We start from the raw sequence: 18,540 nt of genomic DNA, 5'->3' as shown, positions 1-18,540 counted from the left end.
GTTCAGGTAAGCAATCAACGCCTATTCTCCGTACTGAAGGAGCGGGTCCAGCAGTCACATGGGACATACCCAATAGATGGTCCCTAGGGTGGGATTAGATTGCTATCGTGTGAGATAACGGATTGGAGTACCCTTCTGCCGAAGGCAGCGTCCGCTGAAGCGTAAGCATCAATCTTGTAGTGCCTGATGAAGGAATTTGGCGAGGCCCAAGTGGCTGCTTTGCAGACCTCCTCCAACGGGGCTTGCGTCGCCCAAGCGGCCGAGGTGGCTGCGCTTCTGGTGGAATGCGCTGTGATGTTCCTTGGAACTGAGAGGGAGGCCGATTCATAGGCCTTAGATATAGTCCCTCTGATCCAACGGCCTATTACTGTTGAAGACACTTTGGTCCCCATGACTCTGGGGTGATAGGCTATAAACAGTGCTTCTGACCTCCGAAAGGGTCCTGTGCGTTGGATATAGATTCTCAGCGCTCTAATAAGATCCAGAGTGTGCCATCTAATTGCCAAGGGATGGTCTCGTTGGAGGCAGAAGGAAGGTAGGACAATATCCTGAGTTCTGTGGAACATGGAACTGACCTTGGGTAAGAAGGTAGGGTCCAGTCGCAAGACTACCTTGTCCTGATGGAACTGACAAAGGTCCTGCCTGATTGAGAGGGCAGCCAGCTCCGAAATGCGTCGAGCAGAGGTAATAGCCACCAGGAATGCTACCTTAAAAGATAAGTACCTTAGGGACGCTGATTTTAGGGGTTCGTATGGTGCCTGCGTGAGGGAATGGAGAACCCGAGGCAAATCCCAAGATGGATACCTGTGGACCTTGGAAGGTCTGAGGTTGGCTATGCCCTTGAGAAATTCCTGAACCTCTGGAAAGGATCGGAGAGGCTGTCTGCGGGGGCCCCCTAGGACAGATGAAATGGCTGCCAGATGACGCCGGAGGGTGCTGGTAGAAAGTCCTTTATGGAAGCCTTGCATAAGGAAGGAGATGATTCTGTGTATGGGAATGCACAGAGGGGAGAGGCCTTCCTGTAGGCACCACTGGTGAAACTTGGACCACGTGTGGTCGTAGATTCGATTGGTCGAACTCCTTCTGGCCTTTAAAATGACCTCCGCTGTATCGGGGTCATGACCACGCAGTTCTAAGTCTCTCCTGATAACAGCCAGGCGGTGAGGTGGAACCACTCCGGGTCTGGATGGAATGAGGCCCCCTGCCGCAGCATATCCCCCGAAACGGGGAGTCGCCAGGGGTCCTGAACGGACAGCTGTTGGAGATCCGCGAACCAGGGTCGGCGGGGCCAATGAGGGGCGATTAGGATCACTCGGGCCCTCTCGGTGAGGACCTTGTGGATCACGTCCGGGAGAATTGGAATTGGAGGAAAGGCGTAAAGAAGGCCTGGCGGCCATGGGCTCCGGAGGGCATTGATTGCTTCCGCTCCCGGGGATGGAAATCTGGAAAAGAAGCGAGGGAGTTGGGCGTTCGCATTGGTCGCGAAGAGATCCAGAATAGGTAGGCCGAATCTGAGGCAGATCTGATGGAACAGGTCCTGATGGAGGTTCCACTCTCCTGGGTCTATCGTTGCTCGAGATAGCCAATCCGCCTGGACGTTGAGGCTCCCCGAGATGTGGTCGGCTAGGAGCGACCGAAGATGTTTTTCCGCCCAAAGGCCTAACTTGAGGGCCTCCCTCATGAGAGCCTTGGATCTCGTGCCCCCCTGTCTGCAGATATGGCTTTTTGTGGCAATGTTGTCGGTGAGAATGAGAACGTGCCGGTTGGGAATGCGAGGAGAGAAATGTTTCAGAGCCAGAGAAACGGCTCTTAATTCTAGCCAATTGATTGGCCTGGAAGCTTCCTCCGGGGACCACGTGCCCTGGGCTATCATCCCCTGGGCGTGGGCGCCCCATCCCGATAGACTGGCATCTGTGGTGATGACAAATTGATCCGGGCACCTGAACGGGGATCCTTTGTCCATGGCCGGAGACTTCCACCACTTGAAGGATCTGCGAACACTTGGTGGAATGACAATACGACGATTTGAGTTGCTGTGCCCCGATCTCTGAAAGGGTAATAGGAGCCACTGAAGTTCCCTAGCATGAAGGCGAGCCCAGGGAATGATGCCTATGCATGACACCATCTTCCCCAAAAGGGAAGACAGAGTTACTATGGATACTGAAGGTTTGGATAAAATGTTGGAAATTAACTCCCCTATACTGAATTTTCTCTCGGGAGAGAGAAAAACCTGGGAGGATTCTGAATTAATAATGGAACCCAGGTGTAAAATGGATGTGGAAGGTTGGAGATGACTTTTATCAAAGTTGATGGAAAATCCATGGTCCTGAAGGACTGACATGGTGACAGACAGGTCTGAAATCACTTTCTCTAGGGAGTTCCCATGAATCAAAATATCATCAAGATAACATAAAATGTGGATGGGAGACGCCCGGATATAGGCCGCCAGGGACCCCAAGAGCTTTGTAAAGACCCGAGGGGCCGAGGAAAGGCCAAATGGCATTGCCCTATACTGGAAATGCCTACCTTGAAAAGAAAAACGTAAAAATTTTCTGTGGCACTTGGCTATAGGAATGTGAAGGTAGGCCTCAGTGAGGTCTAAAGAGACCATGAAATCTCCCGTGTGGATGGCGGCCAAAATAGAAGATAAGGAGTGCATCTTAAACTTCCTATATTTGATGAATAGGTTCAGCTTCTTTAAATCCAAAATAGCTCTCCAACCTCCGGAGGACTTTGGCACCATAAATAGGATGGAGTAAAATCCTAGGCCCTTCTGACCGGAAGGGACCGGTTGAATGGCTCTGATTGACAATAAATGAGAAATGGCCTCCTCCATACGGTTACAATCTGAGGATGACCTGGGAGAAGGGCAGGCAATAAAACGTTTCGGGGGAGGAGAAACAAATTCTAACAGAAGGCCTGTTTGAACGGTGTCAATGACCCAGGGGTCCTTGGAGGTGAGACGCCAATTAGAGGCGAAATGGGCTAGGCGACCCCCTATGGGAATTGAGGAAAAATTACCATCTAGGTTTTTTTGAAGCCCTGTTAGAGGACGCTCCCCTTTGGAAGCGAAAACCTCTGCCCCTGGAGTTCCTACCTTGGGAACGAAAGCGGGGGGAATACTGACCTGGAGATCTCTGATAGGAAGCCGCTTGATCTGGCTGGCGCCCTGGGCGACGAAAGGACTGCGTTTTGGTAGCCTTTTTGGTGGTTGGGCCCAAGACTTTCTTCTTGTCCGTGGTTTCCGTGAGGAGTGGATCCAGAAGATCACCGAAAAGAAGGTCGCGCTTTAAGGGACCCTGGGATAACTGCCACTTCTGGCGTACTCCCGCTTGCCAAGGGCGAATCCATAGGAGTCTTCTTGCCGTTGTAGAAGCTGCAATAGACTTAGCAGAAAATCTAGTAGATTGCAAGGTGGCATCAGCCACGTACTGGGCAGCTGCAAAGACCTTGTTGAAGTCTTGTTGACCTCTCAAGTCATCGGGAGGAATATGCTGTTGTAGTTGGCGAAGCCACAGAAGCATGGCTCTGGAGAAAAAGGAAGCTGCTGCAGAACTTTTAATGGCCCAGGAATCTGCGGTGAATCCTCTTTTGAGCATTTGTTCAATCCGCTTGTCCTCTGGGCGGAGGACTTCCTCTGCTTCGCCTGGCACAGCCGCTGCCGAGTGAAGGATCTTGACAGGTTCATCCGGTTTAGGAAAGGAGAGGAGCTCTTCATAGGAAGAGGAAAGTTTGTACAATTTTCTGTCCTTGGTGGAGGGATTAAGGCCAGAGGCTGGGAAATCCCACTGTTTAAGTAAGGCATCTTTAAACAATTTAGGCATAGGAATTACCTCGTTATCCTCCTGTTCCTCTGTGAAGTAAGGTAAGTTCTCCTCCGGGGGATCAGTGGAAGTGGAGGCTTGTTTCTCCTGGGCCGCTAATCCCGTAGAAATTCTAGCTTTGAGAAGGAGAGATTTGAACAATTGAGAAGGAAAAATAGTAATTGGAGAAGGAATCTTTATTTGGGATTCCTCATCATCTGAGAGGCCTTGAAAGGGATCCTCATCATCCTCCAAATCTTCATATTCGTCCTGAGAGGAATCTGAATCCTCCTGAATAGGAGCTCTAACCGCTGGGGAGGAACCCAAGGGGCGGGAGGGACGAGGAGGAGGAGGAGGTACGGAAAGCTCATTGATGGTGGAGAGTTTGGCATCAATGGCCTTGGACAACACAGAAAAAATAGATTGGAACTCAGGTAAACTAGAAATATCAGCAGGAATGGCAGAAGAATCCCTAAAGGCCTGGGAGGATCCTGGCTGGGGGGAATCTTCAATCATATCTGGTTCCTCTGGACCTATGCCCCATAGATTAGGTTGGGGTCTGTCTAGGTTAGGCTCATCCAGAGATAACACAGGGACCCCAGAAGGAGGTAGACTAGAAGCCTCTGGGGGGTCTTGGCTACTGAGTACTTGGGCCTGTACTTTCAAACGCTTGGCTGATTTATCATGGATTCTTTGTAGGGCTAGGTCCCTTCTCTTCTCGGCCCTGGTGACCTTGGTCGAGGGGCGGGCCCCTGGAGAAGAGGAGGAAGAGGCCTGGGGGATACTAGTAATTTCATCGCCTGTAGGCCTGGCCTCTCTGGGACCTTTAGTTGTGCCTCTCTTGGGAAAAGTAGCCATAGTCTGACAATTAACAGAAGACAAGGCTGAGCCAATAACTGAATAATTAAGGAGAAGAATTTCAAGTACTTCCCAAGAGGAATGGATCCTGCTTCGAGGCCTCGAAGCTGCTGAGACTTGAGGGCAATCTGGGCAAACCCAGAGTTCGTGTCCCCAGATCCAGCGGGGCCCAGCCTCCCTAAACTTTGTAATTAAGTAAACCAAGGCACTCTGGTTGGAGGCTTAGCCGGTGGAGAATTTAGCCTGGGCGTCCCAAGGCCCGCTCCGGGATCCACGCGGTGGACTGAGGCCTACGCGGCTGGCAGAAGGCCAACACGAGAGGCCTAAATTTAAAAATGGGCGCGAAGGCCTTCGCGCCGAAAAATCGCTCCGAGATAGGATTTTTAAAGGGGAAGCGATCGACTAAGTCCAGGAGACTAGAAAGGCGTCTCACTCCGCAGGAGGTATATTAAAGCCCTTTAATCATATTGCAATAATGAATCAATAAATCAATACTTGCACCGAAACCTCCAGGCCAAAGGATTAAAGGAATCCACAAGCGGCAGCGGGAATCGTACACGGCAAAACCGCCGGGGGAAAACGAAACCGCAACTTCTCCAAAGGAAAAAAGCCGAGCCTCAAACGGCTGGCGCTATCCGTGCAAGTAAATAATAATGGTAAAACAATTCTTACTACTTTTGAAGGAAAAGATCGAAGGGAAGGTGTTAGAATGTTGAACGAGCTATCACAATACAACCGCAGGATATGCGAACTGAGCGAATTCTGGGGAAGGGGCGGATCCGGCAAGCTTTTTTAACACTAGGCTCAGTTCCACCGGATTGGACATGAGCAACCCATGTGACTGCTGGACCCGCTCCTTCAGTACGGAGAATTACAGTTTACTCAGGTGGATTATAATTCCAATTCTGAACAAGAGACCATGGTCAGGAACACCCAGCCCAGGATGTTGAAAACTCAATGGATTTTGCATTCCACTATTATTGGCAAAGTTTGGCAAGTGTGCTTCCTGCCTCCAATGCGATTAAGAATGGCTTACATTGAATTTATCCAATTAACATTAGTATGCCACTTTTAACCACATTCTATGCATAATTTAAAGCAGGAGAGAGAAAAGGACAGAAAAAAGCATTTCTGATGTAACAATAATATTTCAAAAGAATGTAAGAGTTTTAAACAAGGATTAATTTACACAAATTAGGAGGGAGGTAGAACTGAGGCAACTACAACTTCAAACAAATTTGCTATTCTATATATTTAATCAAAGATCCCATTTAGAGTAGCTGTTCTGTCCTCTGCCTCTTCTGCTTTTCTTGTCATATGAGCAGCAAAACAATCTGGAATACAATCGTTAACTGATATTTTAGCTGCAGACAAACCTGGGTTTCAAATTCTGAGCTGTTTGAAAGACATTCAGATAGTAAATATAAAACAGACGTTTTGCTCTGATGAAGAAGCATAGAAACATAGAAGACTGATGGCAGAAAAAGACCTCATGGTCCATCTAGTCTGCCCTTATACTATTTTCTGTATTTTATCTTAGGATGGATATATGTTTATCCCAGGCATGTTTAAATTCAGTTACTGTGGATTTATCTACCACGTCTGCTGGAAGTTTGTTCCAAGGATTTACTTACTACTCTTTCAGTAAAATAATATTTTCTCATGTTGCTTTTGATCTTTCCCCCAACTAACTTCAGATTGTGCCCCCTTGTTCTTGTGTTCACTTTCCTATTGAAAACACTTCCTTCCTGGACCTTATTTAACCCTTTAACATATTTAAATGTTTCGATCATGTCCCCACTTTTCCTTCTGTCCTCCAGACTATACAGATTGAATTCATTAAGTCTTTTCTGATACGTTTTATGCTTAAGACCCTCCACCCTTCTTGTAGCCCGTCTTTGGACCCGTTCAATTTTATTTATTTATTTATTTATTTATTTATTTATTTATTTATTTTATTTACTTATTAAATTTGTATGCCGCCCCTCTCTGTAGACTAGTCAATATCTTTTTGTAGGAGAGGTCTCCAGAACTGAACACAGTATTCCAAATGTGGTCTCGCCAGCACTCTATATAGCGGGATCATAATCTCCCTCTTCCTGCTTGTTATACCTCTAGCTATGCAGCCAAGCATCCTACTTGCTTTCCCTATCGCCTGACTGCACTGTTCACCCATTTTGAGACTGTCAGAAATCACTACCCTTAAATCCTTCTGAAGTTTTTGCTAACACAGAACTGCCAATACAATAGAAAAGAAGCCACTTTTATATCCTAACGTATTAAACCAGGATTTGACAGTCCAAGCATAATATAATTTCACCTGTCTCCAAAAGGATACCATGAAGCAGACTTCTTGAATGATGGCTTTGTTCTTTTCCTCTTCATTGGACAATAATCTCTGCCAGGGAAAAAAAAGAGATCACAAAGAGAAACATTTTGGTTTCTTTTCTCTTTTGTTGGTGTGTTTGTTTTGTTTCCAAACAATAGTAATTGTACCCTTCTCTTATAATTATATTAAAATAAATTATCAGCTCACACAAACTTTGCATGTAAATACATTCTGCGAAACAAATAATTCCCTCACCACTGTCAAACTATTCACTAAGGTTGCATTACTATTACTATTAGTCTTCTCATCGCTCCTATCACCCATCCTCTCCCACTTATGACTTGTTGTTTGTATCCTTGCAATTTATATTAACATTAATTATTTCATGATTGCTTATTTGTACCGTATGACAAACATTAAGTGTTGTATCTCATGATTCTTGAGAAATGTATCTTTTCTTTTATGTTCACTGAAAGCATATGCACCAAAGACAAATTCCTTGTGTGCCCAATCACCCTTGGCCAATAAAGAATTCTATCTATCTATCTCATATCACTGATTTCAAGAATTGTGGTGGCGCAGTGCTCAGAATGCATTGTTGTAATTCTGCCCACAGCCTGGAGTTTGATCCTGACTGGCTCAAGGTTGACTCAACCTTCCATCCTTCTGAGATCAATAAAATGAAGATCCAAACTATTTTGGGCAACATGGTGACTCTGTTAATTACTTGGAGAAGGCTGTAAAGTGGTATATAATTGCTAAGTGCTATCATGCATGACCTCCAGGTTTAGATGAAATCAAGTGTGGAAATTAATCCACAGGTTTTGGTTGGATCCTGGCTTCACTGTGCAAATTCACAGGAATCTTAATTTTCAGCTGAAAATCATCTGGGTTATTGCTAAAAATACCTCAATACATGAAACTGTATGCTATCAGAAATCAAAATGTGGTGACTAGGTTCTATTACTGGTTATTATTTCTTTATTAGTAGGAAAGGCTCAAGTATGCAGGTAACGGTATTTAACATTCATACACAATCCTTTAGGGACTGTAGGCTCAAGGTTGACACAGCTTCCATCCTTCCAAGGTCACTAAAATGAGGACCCAGATTGTTGGGGGCAATATGCTTACTCTCTATAAACTGCTTAGAGACAGCTGTAAAGCACTGTGAAGCGCTATATAAGTCTAAATTCTATTGCTAATGCAATTGCTATATTTATTCTTGCTTTCCTCTCCTCAAATAAGAGTTTAATCTTATATTTACCTTGCAAGCTCTTTCAATGTTACTCTCTGCAAAGAATGTTTTCCAAGCCCTAAGACTTTCCAGGGCTTTTTTTCTTTGCACTAACTTGCTCCAAATAAGTTTCTTTCCAGCCCTAAACCAGGGCCAACAATGTTCCCATCTCTTACTGGCTTGCAAGTTTTAGGGAGGAAAAAGGTGCATCTTTCATTGTTACTCTTTCCGAATAAAGTTTTTTTAAAGCCCTAACCTGGACATAAAATAATATGCTAAAGATGCTGAATAACTGGTACGCAGATTCTTTCCCCTATTTTGCTCCCAAAAAACTAGAGTGCGTCTTATGCTCCAAAAAATACGGTAGTCAATTCTGGAACTGATTTGTTCTTAACTGCTGTACAGGCAGTCCTCAACTTACAACTACAATTCAGCCCAGAATTTCTGCTGCTAAATGAGAAATTTGTCAAATGAGATTTGCAACTTTTCTTGCCACATTTATTAAGCGAATCACCACAGTTGTTAAATTAGCAACACAGTTGTTAAGTGAACCTGGTTTCCTCATTGACTTTGTCAGAATGTCGCTATGATGAACACAGGACTCTGCAACCATCATAAATATGAATCATTTGTAAAGCATCCTAATGTAAATCACCTGATCATGGGAAGGCTGCAATGGTTGTGTGAAAAAAGATAATAAGTCACTTTTTTCAATGCCGTTGTAAGTTTGAATGGCCACTAAATGAACTATTGTAAAATCAAGGACTAACCGTATTTGCTATTCACAGTGTTACCATCAATAAAGTCAACAATAAATAAAATAGCAGATAAATAAAAATCCTCCAAAATAAGATAATTACCTTTAAAGCATAATCCTTGCCACTTCCAAGATCCTGAGCTTCATATACAAAAGCAAAGCCACCTAAAAAGAAAATGAGATGATTAAAAAACCTTTCAGTCCCAAACCCCAGAGACGATGAGATCCACTCAAATCCAGATCCTTATTTGATTACACCTAATAGACAGAATCTTGCCGGACTAAAACTATAACCATGTAACCTAATACAGTAGTTATGGCTTGGGAGACTCTAGGGCAGTGATGGTGAACCTTTTTCCCTTCGGGTGCCAAAAGCACATATGTGCATAATTCAATGCCCCTCATGCACCCTATGCATGTGCATGAGACCCTCCACTTCTGGTCCGCCCCCCATGCTCACATTTCCCAATTTCCAGTGAGCCCAATGGGTCCGCTTTTAACCCTCCCCAGGCTCCAAGGCTTTCCTGGAGCCTGGGGAAGGCGAAAACGGCATCCCCCGCCCCCGGAAGCTCTCTGGAAGCCAAAAACGCCCTTCCACGCAAGCCAAAAATCAGCTAGCCAGAGCACACATGCTGTTAAAAAAAGTGTAAAAATGTAGGGAGGGATTGAGCTGAAGTGCCCTGTGGAAGAGTGAGCTGGAGCAGTGGTGTTATCAGGGCTCTGCTCAATGCCCAGGATCAGTGTTATGTGGCTCCAGCTGGTTGGCACTTCCAGGCACAACCCGCAGCCTTGGGGAAAGGAGTCGGTTGCAGCTGCACCAAAGAGAAAAAAAGAGGAGGAGGGGGAGAAACGGAGAGAAAGAAAAATACAACAGGGAAAAACAAGGGGACGGAGAAAGAGAGACAGAAGAGAGGAGAGGCTTCTCTGAGACAAGCAGAGGGAGAAAAGAGCATAGAACAGTACAAATATTAATGTCAGAGAAACAGGCACCTGTTTCCCATTAAAAGTGTGGTTAAATGGATGCACAGATATCCTGTTTCCCCAAAAATAAGTCACCCCTGAAAGTAAGACATAAGAGAGATTTCGTAGAATTGCCTAATATAAGGCATCCCCCGAAAGTAAAACGTAGGAGACGTTTTGTTTCTCAGCATTCCCAAACAGAACATATAGAATAGAATAGAATAGAATTTTATTGGCCAAGTGTGATTGGACACACAAGGAATCTCTCCTGGTGCATATGCTCTCAGCGTACATAAAAGAAAAAGATACATTTGTCAAGAATAACACTGCTGTCCATAAATTGCATCCCAAAACGCTTCATCAATCAGATTTAAAACACATCCAACACACATCCAACATGCGGCTGCATGTTTGGATGCATTTTTTCTGCAGCAGGATACAGGATACAATTCATTGGAAAAAAATAAGACATCCCGTGAAAATAAGACATAGCACATCTTTGGGAGCAAAAATTAATATAAGACGCTGTCTTATTTTCGGGGAAACACAGTAGTCCTCAACCTACGACCACAATTGAGCCCAAAATTTATGAAGCCAAGTGAATAATTTGTTAAATGAGTTTTGTCCCATTTCACGAGTTTTCTTGCCAAGTGAATCACCGCAGTTGTTGAATTAGCAACGTGGTTGTTAAGTGAATCTGCTTTCTCCTTTGACTTTGCTTGTCAGAAAGTTGCAAAAGGGGATCACACGACCCCAGGATACTGCAACCATCATAAATGTGAATCAGTTACCAAGCATCCAAATGTAAAACAACTGACCCTGAGATGCTTCAATGGTCATATATGTGAAAAATGGTCATAATCACTTTTTTCAGTAACTTTAAAAAAAGGATTTCAAGCAGCTCGAAATCTTTTTTTAGGTACAGTTACAGCAAACCAGAATCTTTTTGTGGCCCTTTAAAGACTCCCAGAAAGAGAGGAGTAACTTTGAAGGAACCTGGTCTCCCTATTCCTAGTCCACTACCTTAACCACTACAGCCATGGTGGCAGTTTATAAATCTCATAATTCAGACAGCATGGATGTAGGGGCTAAGGGAATAGACTAGGAATACGGACACTTCGGGTTCAAACCCATCATTGGCTAAGGGAGCTCCTTGTTTGGGTGACTTGGGGCCAGTCATATTTGCTCACCTTGCCTGATGATTGTGGTGAGGAAGAAGCCCTGCATATGTCAATTAAGACACAATAAAAGGGAGAGTATAAATCTAACAACCAAATGCTGCCATAATCACCAAGGACATCCAATAAGTCAACATCATAAAACAAAATATACTGTGCAACACACAACTATGCCCCAACCTGTAAAATACATAACAAATACACACACACACACCAAAGAGGCTGAAAATTTGGATACATCTTATACTCTGAATGTAGCTTTTTGAAGCTTTCTTTTCAGCCTTAATGAGGTACTAACAATCTTCCTGGCTCTTATCGGCTTGGCTTGCATTGCTACTCTCTCCGAAGGGTTTATTTTTTTATTTTTTAATTTATTGTTAGAGTTGAAAGGGACCATGCAGGTCATCAAGTCCAACCCCCTGTCTGAGCAGGAATCCTAGAGCACCCCAGCCAAGTGGCAGTCCAATCTCCTCTAGTTGGGGAGTTCACAACCTCCGTAGGCAGGTTGTTCCAATGGCTGATCGCTCTGAAACTAAGTCTTTATGTCTAAATCTAAGTCCAATGGTTGATCGCTCTAGCCCTAAGTCTTTGCAGGCTTTTTTTTTCATTGCTACTCGCTCCAAATAAGGTTTGTTTAAAGCCCTAACAACGGGATAAAATAATGTGCTGAAGCTGACCAGACTAAGGACGCTAGCCAGATGAATAGCTGGTAGGCAGATTTTTTTTCTCCTATTTTCCTCCCCCAAAACTAAGGTGCGTCTTATACTCCGGTGCTTCTTATTCTCATAAAAATACAGTAATCACTGACAAAGCAATGCAACATATACACCCAAACATTCTCCTGAAAAGTGTTAAGAGGCCAACTGAAGGTTTTAAGCAACCCACCACATGATTGCTGACCACACTTGCTGTGAGCATCCAATTCTCAAAACATGCTGAGCAGACCAAGCGCAGCCCTTATGCCAAGAGACATTGCGCTCTCGTTTCGATATATGGATCACTAACTGTTCTGTCAAGCTCTCTGGTAGAATCCTCCCCAAAATGCACACATACAATTTCAGACACACACACGTTTGAAAATTCAAAACAATGTTCTTTATATACCGAAAATGCAAATAAACAGAGCACTCTTTTTGTATAGCAAAGAGCACTTGTCTCCAAACAAATTGGTAATTTGTACAAGTCCATTATCAGTTCTGTGATACTTAGCTTGCAGCTGCGAGGCAATTCACAGTCCTTCTTCTTTCACAAAGTGAAACACACTTTGCTCTGGGTTAGTTTCAAAGCGGGGGGAAATCAGCACACAAAGATCAAAGTCAGTAAAGCAGTCATGAAACATAACTATCAGATAATCCTCCACAATGGCCAAACCCACAGGCTGCTACTTATAGCAGCCTCACTAATGACCACAGCCCCACCCAGCCACAGGTGGCCTCATTTTCTTTGATAATAATCTCTCAGTTGTTGTTGCCTATGCATCGCTTTCCGCATGCATGGCTGTATCATTAACTCTTGTTCCGAATCCAAGGAGGAGCTAGATAATTGATCTCCTTCTGAGCTGTCTGCCACACTCTCCTCCTCCCTGTCACTCATGTCTTCTTGGTCAGAGGAGCCTTCATCAGCAGATTCCACCAGGGGTGGGGGGGCAAAACAAGCCTGCAGCATGTGGATGTCTCCCCCACATCCACAGTCCTTGGGGCAGGAGCTGGGCCAGAGTTAACCACAACACTAACCATGATGTTTTCTAGGAGCAACAGTGAGTGTTTGAGGCCCTCTTAGAAAACCAAGAAGACCAACCCTGGCTCCCCTAATCCTGTTCAATGACCCACTAGCCATTCTCTGGATGTTGAGAGTATACAGTACATTCCACTGCAGGTACAGAATATTGTGTTATTTTCACAATAAGGTTTCAATGCAGTAGGAACACTATTATGTGCCTACAGTTAAGTACATCACTTGCTACTGATTTGGCAAAACAACTAGCTCTCAACTTTAGGCAGAGAGTCTGCAATTCTTTAAAAGAGATACCCCGGGCATAACCAACAGAAGCTATGTTTTGAGAAATGTATATATGTTCATGAACAAGGTTGACAAGGCCTGTAGGCTGTTTGTTATTACAGGCGTGTAATTTGTGCCCTCAGAAACCAATCAGATTGTTCAATGGTTGGACGAGAAATAAATTGCTCTCTGCAAAATATTGCTTCTTGTTTAACAGGAAACCCTACGGCGTTGAGTCATGGGTGTGAGTAGTTCCTTTGCAAGCTGCATGTAAGTCCTCGTTATACCATGCTTCATCTGAAAAACAGCTGCCTTGCTCCTCTACTTTCCATGTATCATTGCTTAGAGCATAAATTAAAAATAATTCAAAATTTTACTGATCCTCTGCTTTTCAGCTGCCTGTATGAAGTTTATGGATGGTTTGTTAGATTTTAATGTAGAGCAAGTAAAGAAGAGTAAAGAAGCTTACTCGAGGCTGGAAAACTAGAAATTGAAAACACCCCATATTTGGGGAAGGGGACTGGTGGCAAGTTAGGGCAGCCCGGCTGAAAGAACTTTACCTACCTTTCTTCTTTCTTTCTCAAAGTCAACATGGGGTTAACATACTATTTCCCTGCATTTATGCCTTGCATTATTTATTATTTGCCTCATGTTGTCATATCCAATCATTTTGGCATAAACAGATTCACATAAAAGTAAAGTACAAAGAGCAAACGGCAATAGCACTAATGCATATGTCAGATGTGTATGTACGTGTATGTATTTGTGTGTGCTATTCATTTATATTTCATATTTCTAAACTGCCTATTTTCCACAAAGAGGGGCTCTACCGAGAGGCTCTTTGTGTTCCAATTTGCAAGTAGCAATTCACAAAGGATAACCAAAAGGTCAACAGGCAGCCATCTGTGGATAAAAGAACTTATAAAACATAATTTTAATGTATCTCAAGCAGAGGAAGAAAAAGTTAACATTATTTGATAAAGGTGTTGGTTATCACCTATAAAGCCCTACATGACTTAGGGCCAGACTATATTCGGAACCGCCTCCTGCCACATAGCTCCCAGCGATCGATAAGGGCCCAGAGGGTTGGCCTTCTCCATATCCCAGAGGGACCACAGAGGAGGGTCTTCTCTGTGGTGGCTCTGGCTCTCTCAAGCCAGCTGCCCCGAGGTCCGTGTTGCCCCCCACCCAACTGGCCTTCCAGAAGGCTGTTAAAACCTGGCTTTGCTGGCAGGCCTGGGGCAGAGGATAGTTTGACACCATTGTGTCCTGGCCATTTAAGGATGAATGTATTTTTAATGTGTTTTTTGATTCTTTATATTGTTTTTTTTTAATGTTGTATACCACCCAGAGTCCGAGAGGAGTTGGGCAGCCTATAAGTACAAAGAATGAATGAATGAATGAATGAATGAATGAATGAATGAATGAATGAATGAATGAATGAAGTGGCTTTAAAATGTTGGTTGTAATATACAGATGAATCAATTGGAAAATATGTGGTTAAAAGGGATGAGATTTATATTGTGTTACAATCTCAAAACAAATATTTATAAAATGATTCATTTTTGGTACATGATGCCAGAGAAATCATCTAGGACAGTGATAGCAAACCTATGGCATAGGTGCCACAGGTGGCACGCAGAGCCATATCTGCTGGCAAGCGAGCCGTTGCCCTAGCTCAGCTCCAATGTGCATGTGTGAGCCTGCCAGCTGATTTTTGGCTTGCACAGAGGCTCTGGGAGGGTGTTTTTGGCTTCCAGAGAGCCTCCGGGGGATAGGGAGGGCGCTTTTACCCTCCCTCAGCTCCAGGGAAGCCTTTGGAGCCTAGGGAGAGTGAAACACGAGCCTACTGGGCCCACCAGAAGTTGGGAAACAGTCCGTTACCGGCCTCCAGAGGGCCTCAGGGGAGGTGGGGAAAGCTGTTTTAACCGTCCCCAGGTATTGAACTACGGGTGTGGGCACTCGCACATTCACGATAGTGCATGTGCATGCTCTTTCGGCACCAGAGGGAAAAAAGGTTTGCCATCACTGATCTAGGATGTATAAAAGCACTTCAAATGAATGTTGGAAATGCGAGCAATGCAAAGAGGCATTTAATCATGTTTAGTGGCCATGTAATATAGCTAAATAATTTCACAGCATCGCATCACACTCATGTTGGAAGCATCAAGGTGCTTCAAGGTTGGAAGGATTAGCTGGTGACAGCACTGTTGTTCGGCTCGGAGCTGATTTCATGTGCCCAGCAGGAGCTGGGCCACAGGACTGGAGCTCACCCTGCCCCATGCTAGCACTTGGGTCTCAAACACGAGTTTGTTGCTTGTCAAGTCAGCATCCTAACCACATGAGTTTTGGATGAAATACATACTTTGATACAGAGGATTTTAAAGATCATTATTAAATTGAAGCCAGAACTTTCATTTAGGATTAATAGATAAATAGTTAACAAAAACCGTGGAAGGTTATTTTAACATGTGATTTCTATGGTGAGATTACTACATAGACAGAGATTGAAAGATACGACACTATCCACTACGAAGGAATGATTGATGAAGTTGACAGATTTTGCTGAAATGGATACACTCACATCTTTGATTAGAGAAAAGAAATCTAAATTTAGAGGTGACTGGAAGCCTCTTACGGACTTTTTGTGTTAAAAAATGAAAAAGTGAACAAGTGAAGATCATATGCTGCAACGTCCTGCCTGTTGGCGACTACTTCAGCTTCAACCACAACAACACAAGAGCACACAACAGATTTAAACTTAATATTAACCGCTCCAAACTTGACTGTAAAAAATATGACTTCAGTAACCGAGTTGTCGAAGCGTGGAACTCATTACCGGACTCCATAGTGTCATCCCCAAACCCCCAACACTTTACCCTTAGATTATCTACGGTTGACCTATCCAGATTCCTAAGAGGTCAGTAAGGGGCGAGTACAAGTGCATTAGAGTACCTTCCGTCCCCTGTACTATTGCTCTCCTATATCTCCTATAACTTTCTTCTATTCCTATACTGTATCTCTTCTTCTATTCTTTCATTGATATGTTCTATTATTATATCTTCTTTTCTATTCTTTCTTAGATATCTTTTACTATGAGTATCTCCTCTATAACATTCATCATGTATTTTACTATGTGTATATAGATATATACCCACTAAAACCCTCATTGTGTATTGGACAAAATAAATAAATACAATAAAAACAGAGCAAGCAGCCATTGCTTGCAAGTTACCTGATCAATTGTTTCACCTTTTCTAAAGAGAATGCATGTATTCAAGGCAATTTACCTCCTCCCTCAAAGACCTCTGCTTGCTAAAGCAAGCTGCCAATTCAATTAGCATCTTTTTTTTTCAACAGCAAAGAAAATTTTGAATGCCTGCAACAGAACCTAGAGAAACACAACCTTACTCATTGTCCTTGCATTTATAATATTAGTTGTAGATTAGTTCATATCCTGTATGTATTTCTGGGTACCATACTATATAGTAATTGAAGAACATAATGAGACTAAGGCACTTTCTTGCTTTCTTTTAGCAGCATTCTCTAGGGCCCAGCTAAAATTCAGACAATTCAAATGTTAGCTATAACATTATTTCTGAGGGAATAATACCCACCATCATGAGTATTTGTTTTGCATCTGAGAAATTACCACATTCCTTCAAACTATAACATCAAACACACTCCTTCTGAGAGTAAATACGTTAATACAGTGGATGCTACACCACAAAATTCTGAATGCTACTTGCCAGTGAAAGGAAATATTAACTACATGAAAGCATTTTTACAATTCTGTGCCAAGTCATGCAGAAAGTTATTTTATACAGTATTCAGAAACACCACATTCCACTGCCAGACAATAGCTTTAAGTCTTTCAACAGCCCATTCAAAAGCCTCTCGTAAGCTACATAATTCTCATGCCTAAGACTATATTGTAGCTTGATATGTAATATGCACTGTATTTTAAAAAGGAAACAAATTCCTTGTGTGTATAAACACACTTAGTGTCAGGGCTCCAAGTAACAAGCCCAAAGCTATCAAAATTGTGAGGCCTAGAGTTTCCTCAAAGCATAATTTTAGTTGGGATGTCATATTGACATAGCTGGTGAAAGGCCAACTCTGAAGAACCCAAACATTTCCCCACCCAATCAAAATCCAAAGCTCCCCCCCCTCCCCAGGTCACATGTCCAATCAGGTTGCAGTCCCAACTGTGGCTGGCTTTTGTCTACGCCCCTCCAACCCCTGGTAGAGCATCCTCGGCTCCCACAGGAAAGAATGCTAATTTGGCTATACTGTACATCTCCCAGCTATCTCTATATCTCCCCCCTTAAGTTCCTATAGCTCCACCCTGCCTTGCTGTGGAAACCCTGAAGATGCTCCCCAAATAGCTTCAGGGCTGACACTTGCCCAATTAAGTAGCCCACCCCATCCCAACAATATTGAGTGACGTTTGTAAAAATATATATCTCATTACTTGCCATGCTAGTACTGTAGAAAAGGCAGGTAAATAAAAATGAATGATTTTTAAAATCAGATTTTTTAAAAAATTTAAGACAGGTTTTGTTTATTTAAATCAGATTTTTTTAATTTAAATCAGATTTTTTTAATTTAAATCAAATTTATTTTAATAAAATGCTTTTGGACTTCACATTAATAATTCAGTTTATTCAGCATGAAATGGAGCTTAGTTCTGTAACATGAGGCTGCATAGTCTTCACTATTGGGACTGTCGGTGAGTCAACAGCAGGTCAGAGGAGCTGCTTCTGTGGGACAGACATGACAGTTGCTTTTAAAAAAATTATCAAGTTGATTTAAATCAAGCCTTTTTGGAACAGGGGGTGTCAAACTGGTGGCCGCGGGCCAGATACGTCACATGCAGGCCATACCCACCACAGCTCAGTGAATGGGAAAAACATTGTGAAACGTCACATGACAGCAACGTAATGATGCAAGTTTGACACCCGTGCTGTACAAGCAAAAAATTGGAAATGACTAGTTCAGAGGTGGGCAATGTTGGCTCTTCTATGACATGTGAACTTCAACTCCCAGAATCCCTGAGGTTGTGACTTGCACTTTTCTACGCAGCATTTCCTTATTTCAGGTGACCATGGGGAAATTGCAACATAGGTGTGAAAAATAGTCATGTCACTTTTTTCAGTGACTTCGTTGTGACTTTGAATGGACACTAAATGAACTGTTGTAAGACAAGGACTACCTGTGTTGAATTGGCACTGTCAAATGTCTAAAGAGTGAATGGGATACCTCGCAAAGAGCGTTTAAGGCTAGGAAGGCATCAGCTCATGGCTGGTGGAGGTAATTAAGTGGTGTGTCAGGGTCCAGGTAGCATCCAAACTAAATCAGAGTCCAAGTCAATGTATTCCTCAAAGTTCCAATTTATTGCCAGAGCCATCTTGGCACCTACA

General features: G+C 43.3%; 1 protein-coding gene across 1 annotated transcript in view; it reads right to left on the bottom strand.

Moving 5' to 3' along the window:
* The window catches only part of LOC139158883 (cyclin-G-associated kinase-like), a 41,675-nt gene that overhangs the window by 10,196 nt on the left and 12,939 nt on the right, over window positions 1–18,540 (bottom strand). The window contains exons 2-3 of the mRNA XM_070736222.1: window positions 9,085–9,146; window positions 7,000–7,059 (exon numbers count right to left, since the gene is read on the bottom strand). Of these exons, the coding sequence (XP_070592323.1) occupies window positions 7,000–7,059; window positions 9,085–9,146 (122 nt within the window). The remainder of the gene's footprint in view (window positions 1–6,999; window positions 7,060–9,084; window positions 9,147–18,540) is intronic.

The sequence above is a fragment of the Erythrolamprus reginae genome, chromosome 2 (genome assembly GCF_031021105.1).
Source record: "Erythrolamprus reginae isolate rEryReg1 chromosome 2, rEryReg1.hap1, whole genome shotgun sequence".
Classification (NCBI taxonomy): domain Eukaryota; kingdom Metazoa; phylum Chordata; class Lepidosauria; order Squamata; family Dipsadidae; genus Erythrolamprus; species Erythrolamprus reginae.
The sequence above is the reverse complement of the archived record's forward strand: the minus strand, read 5'-3'. Positions and strand labels throughout refer to the sequence as shown.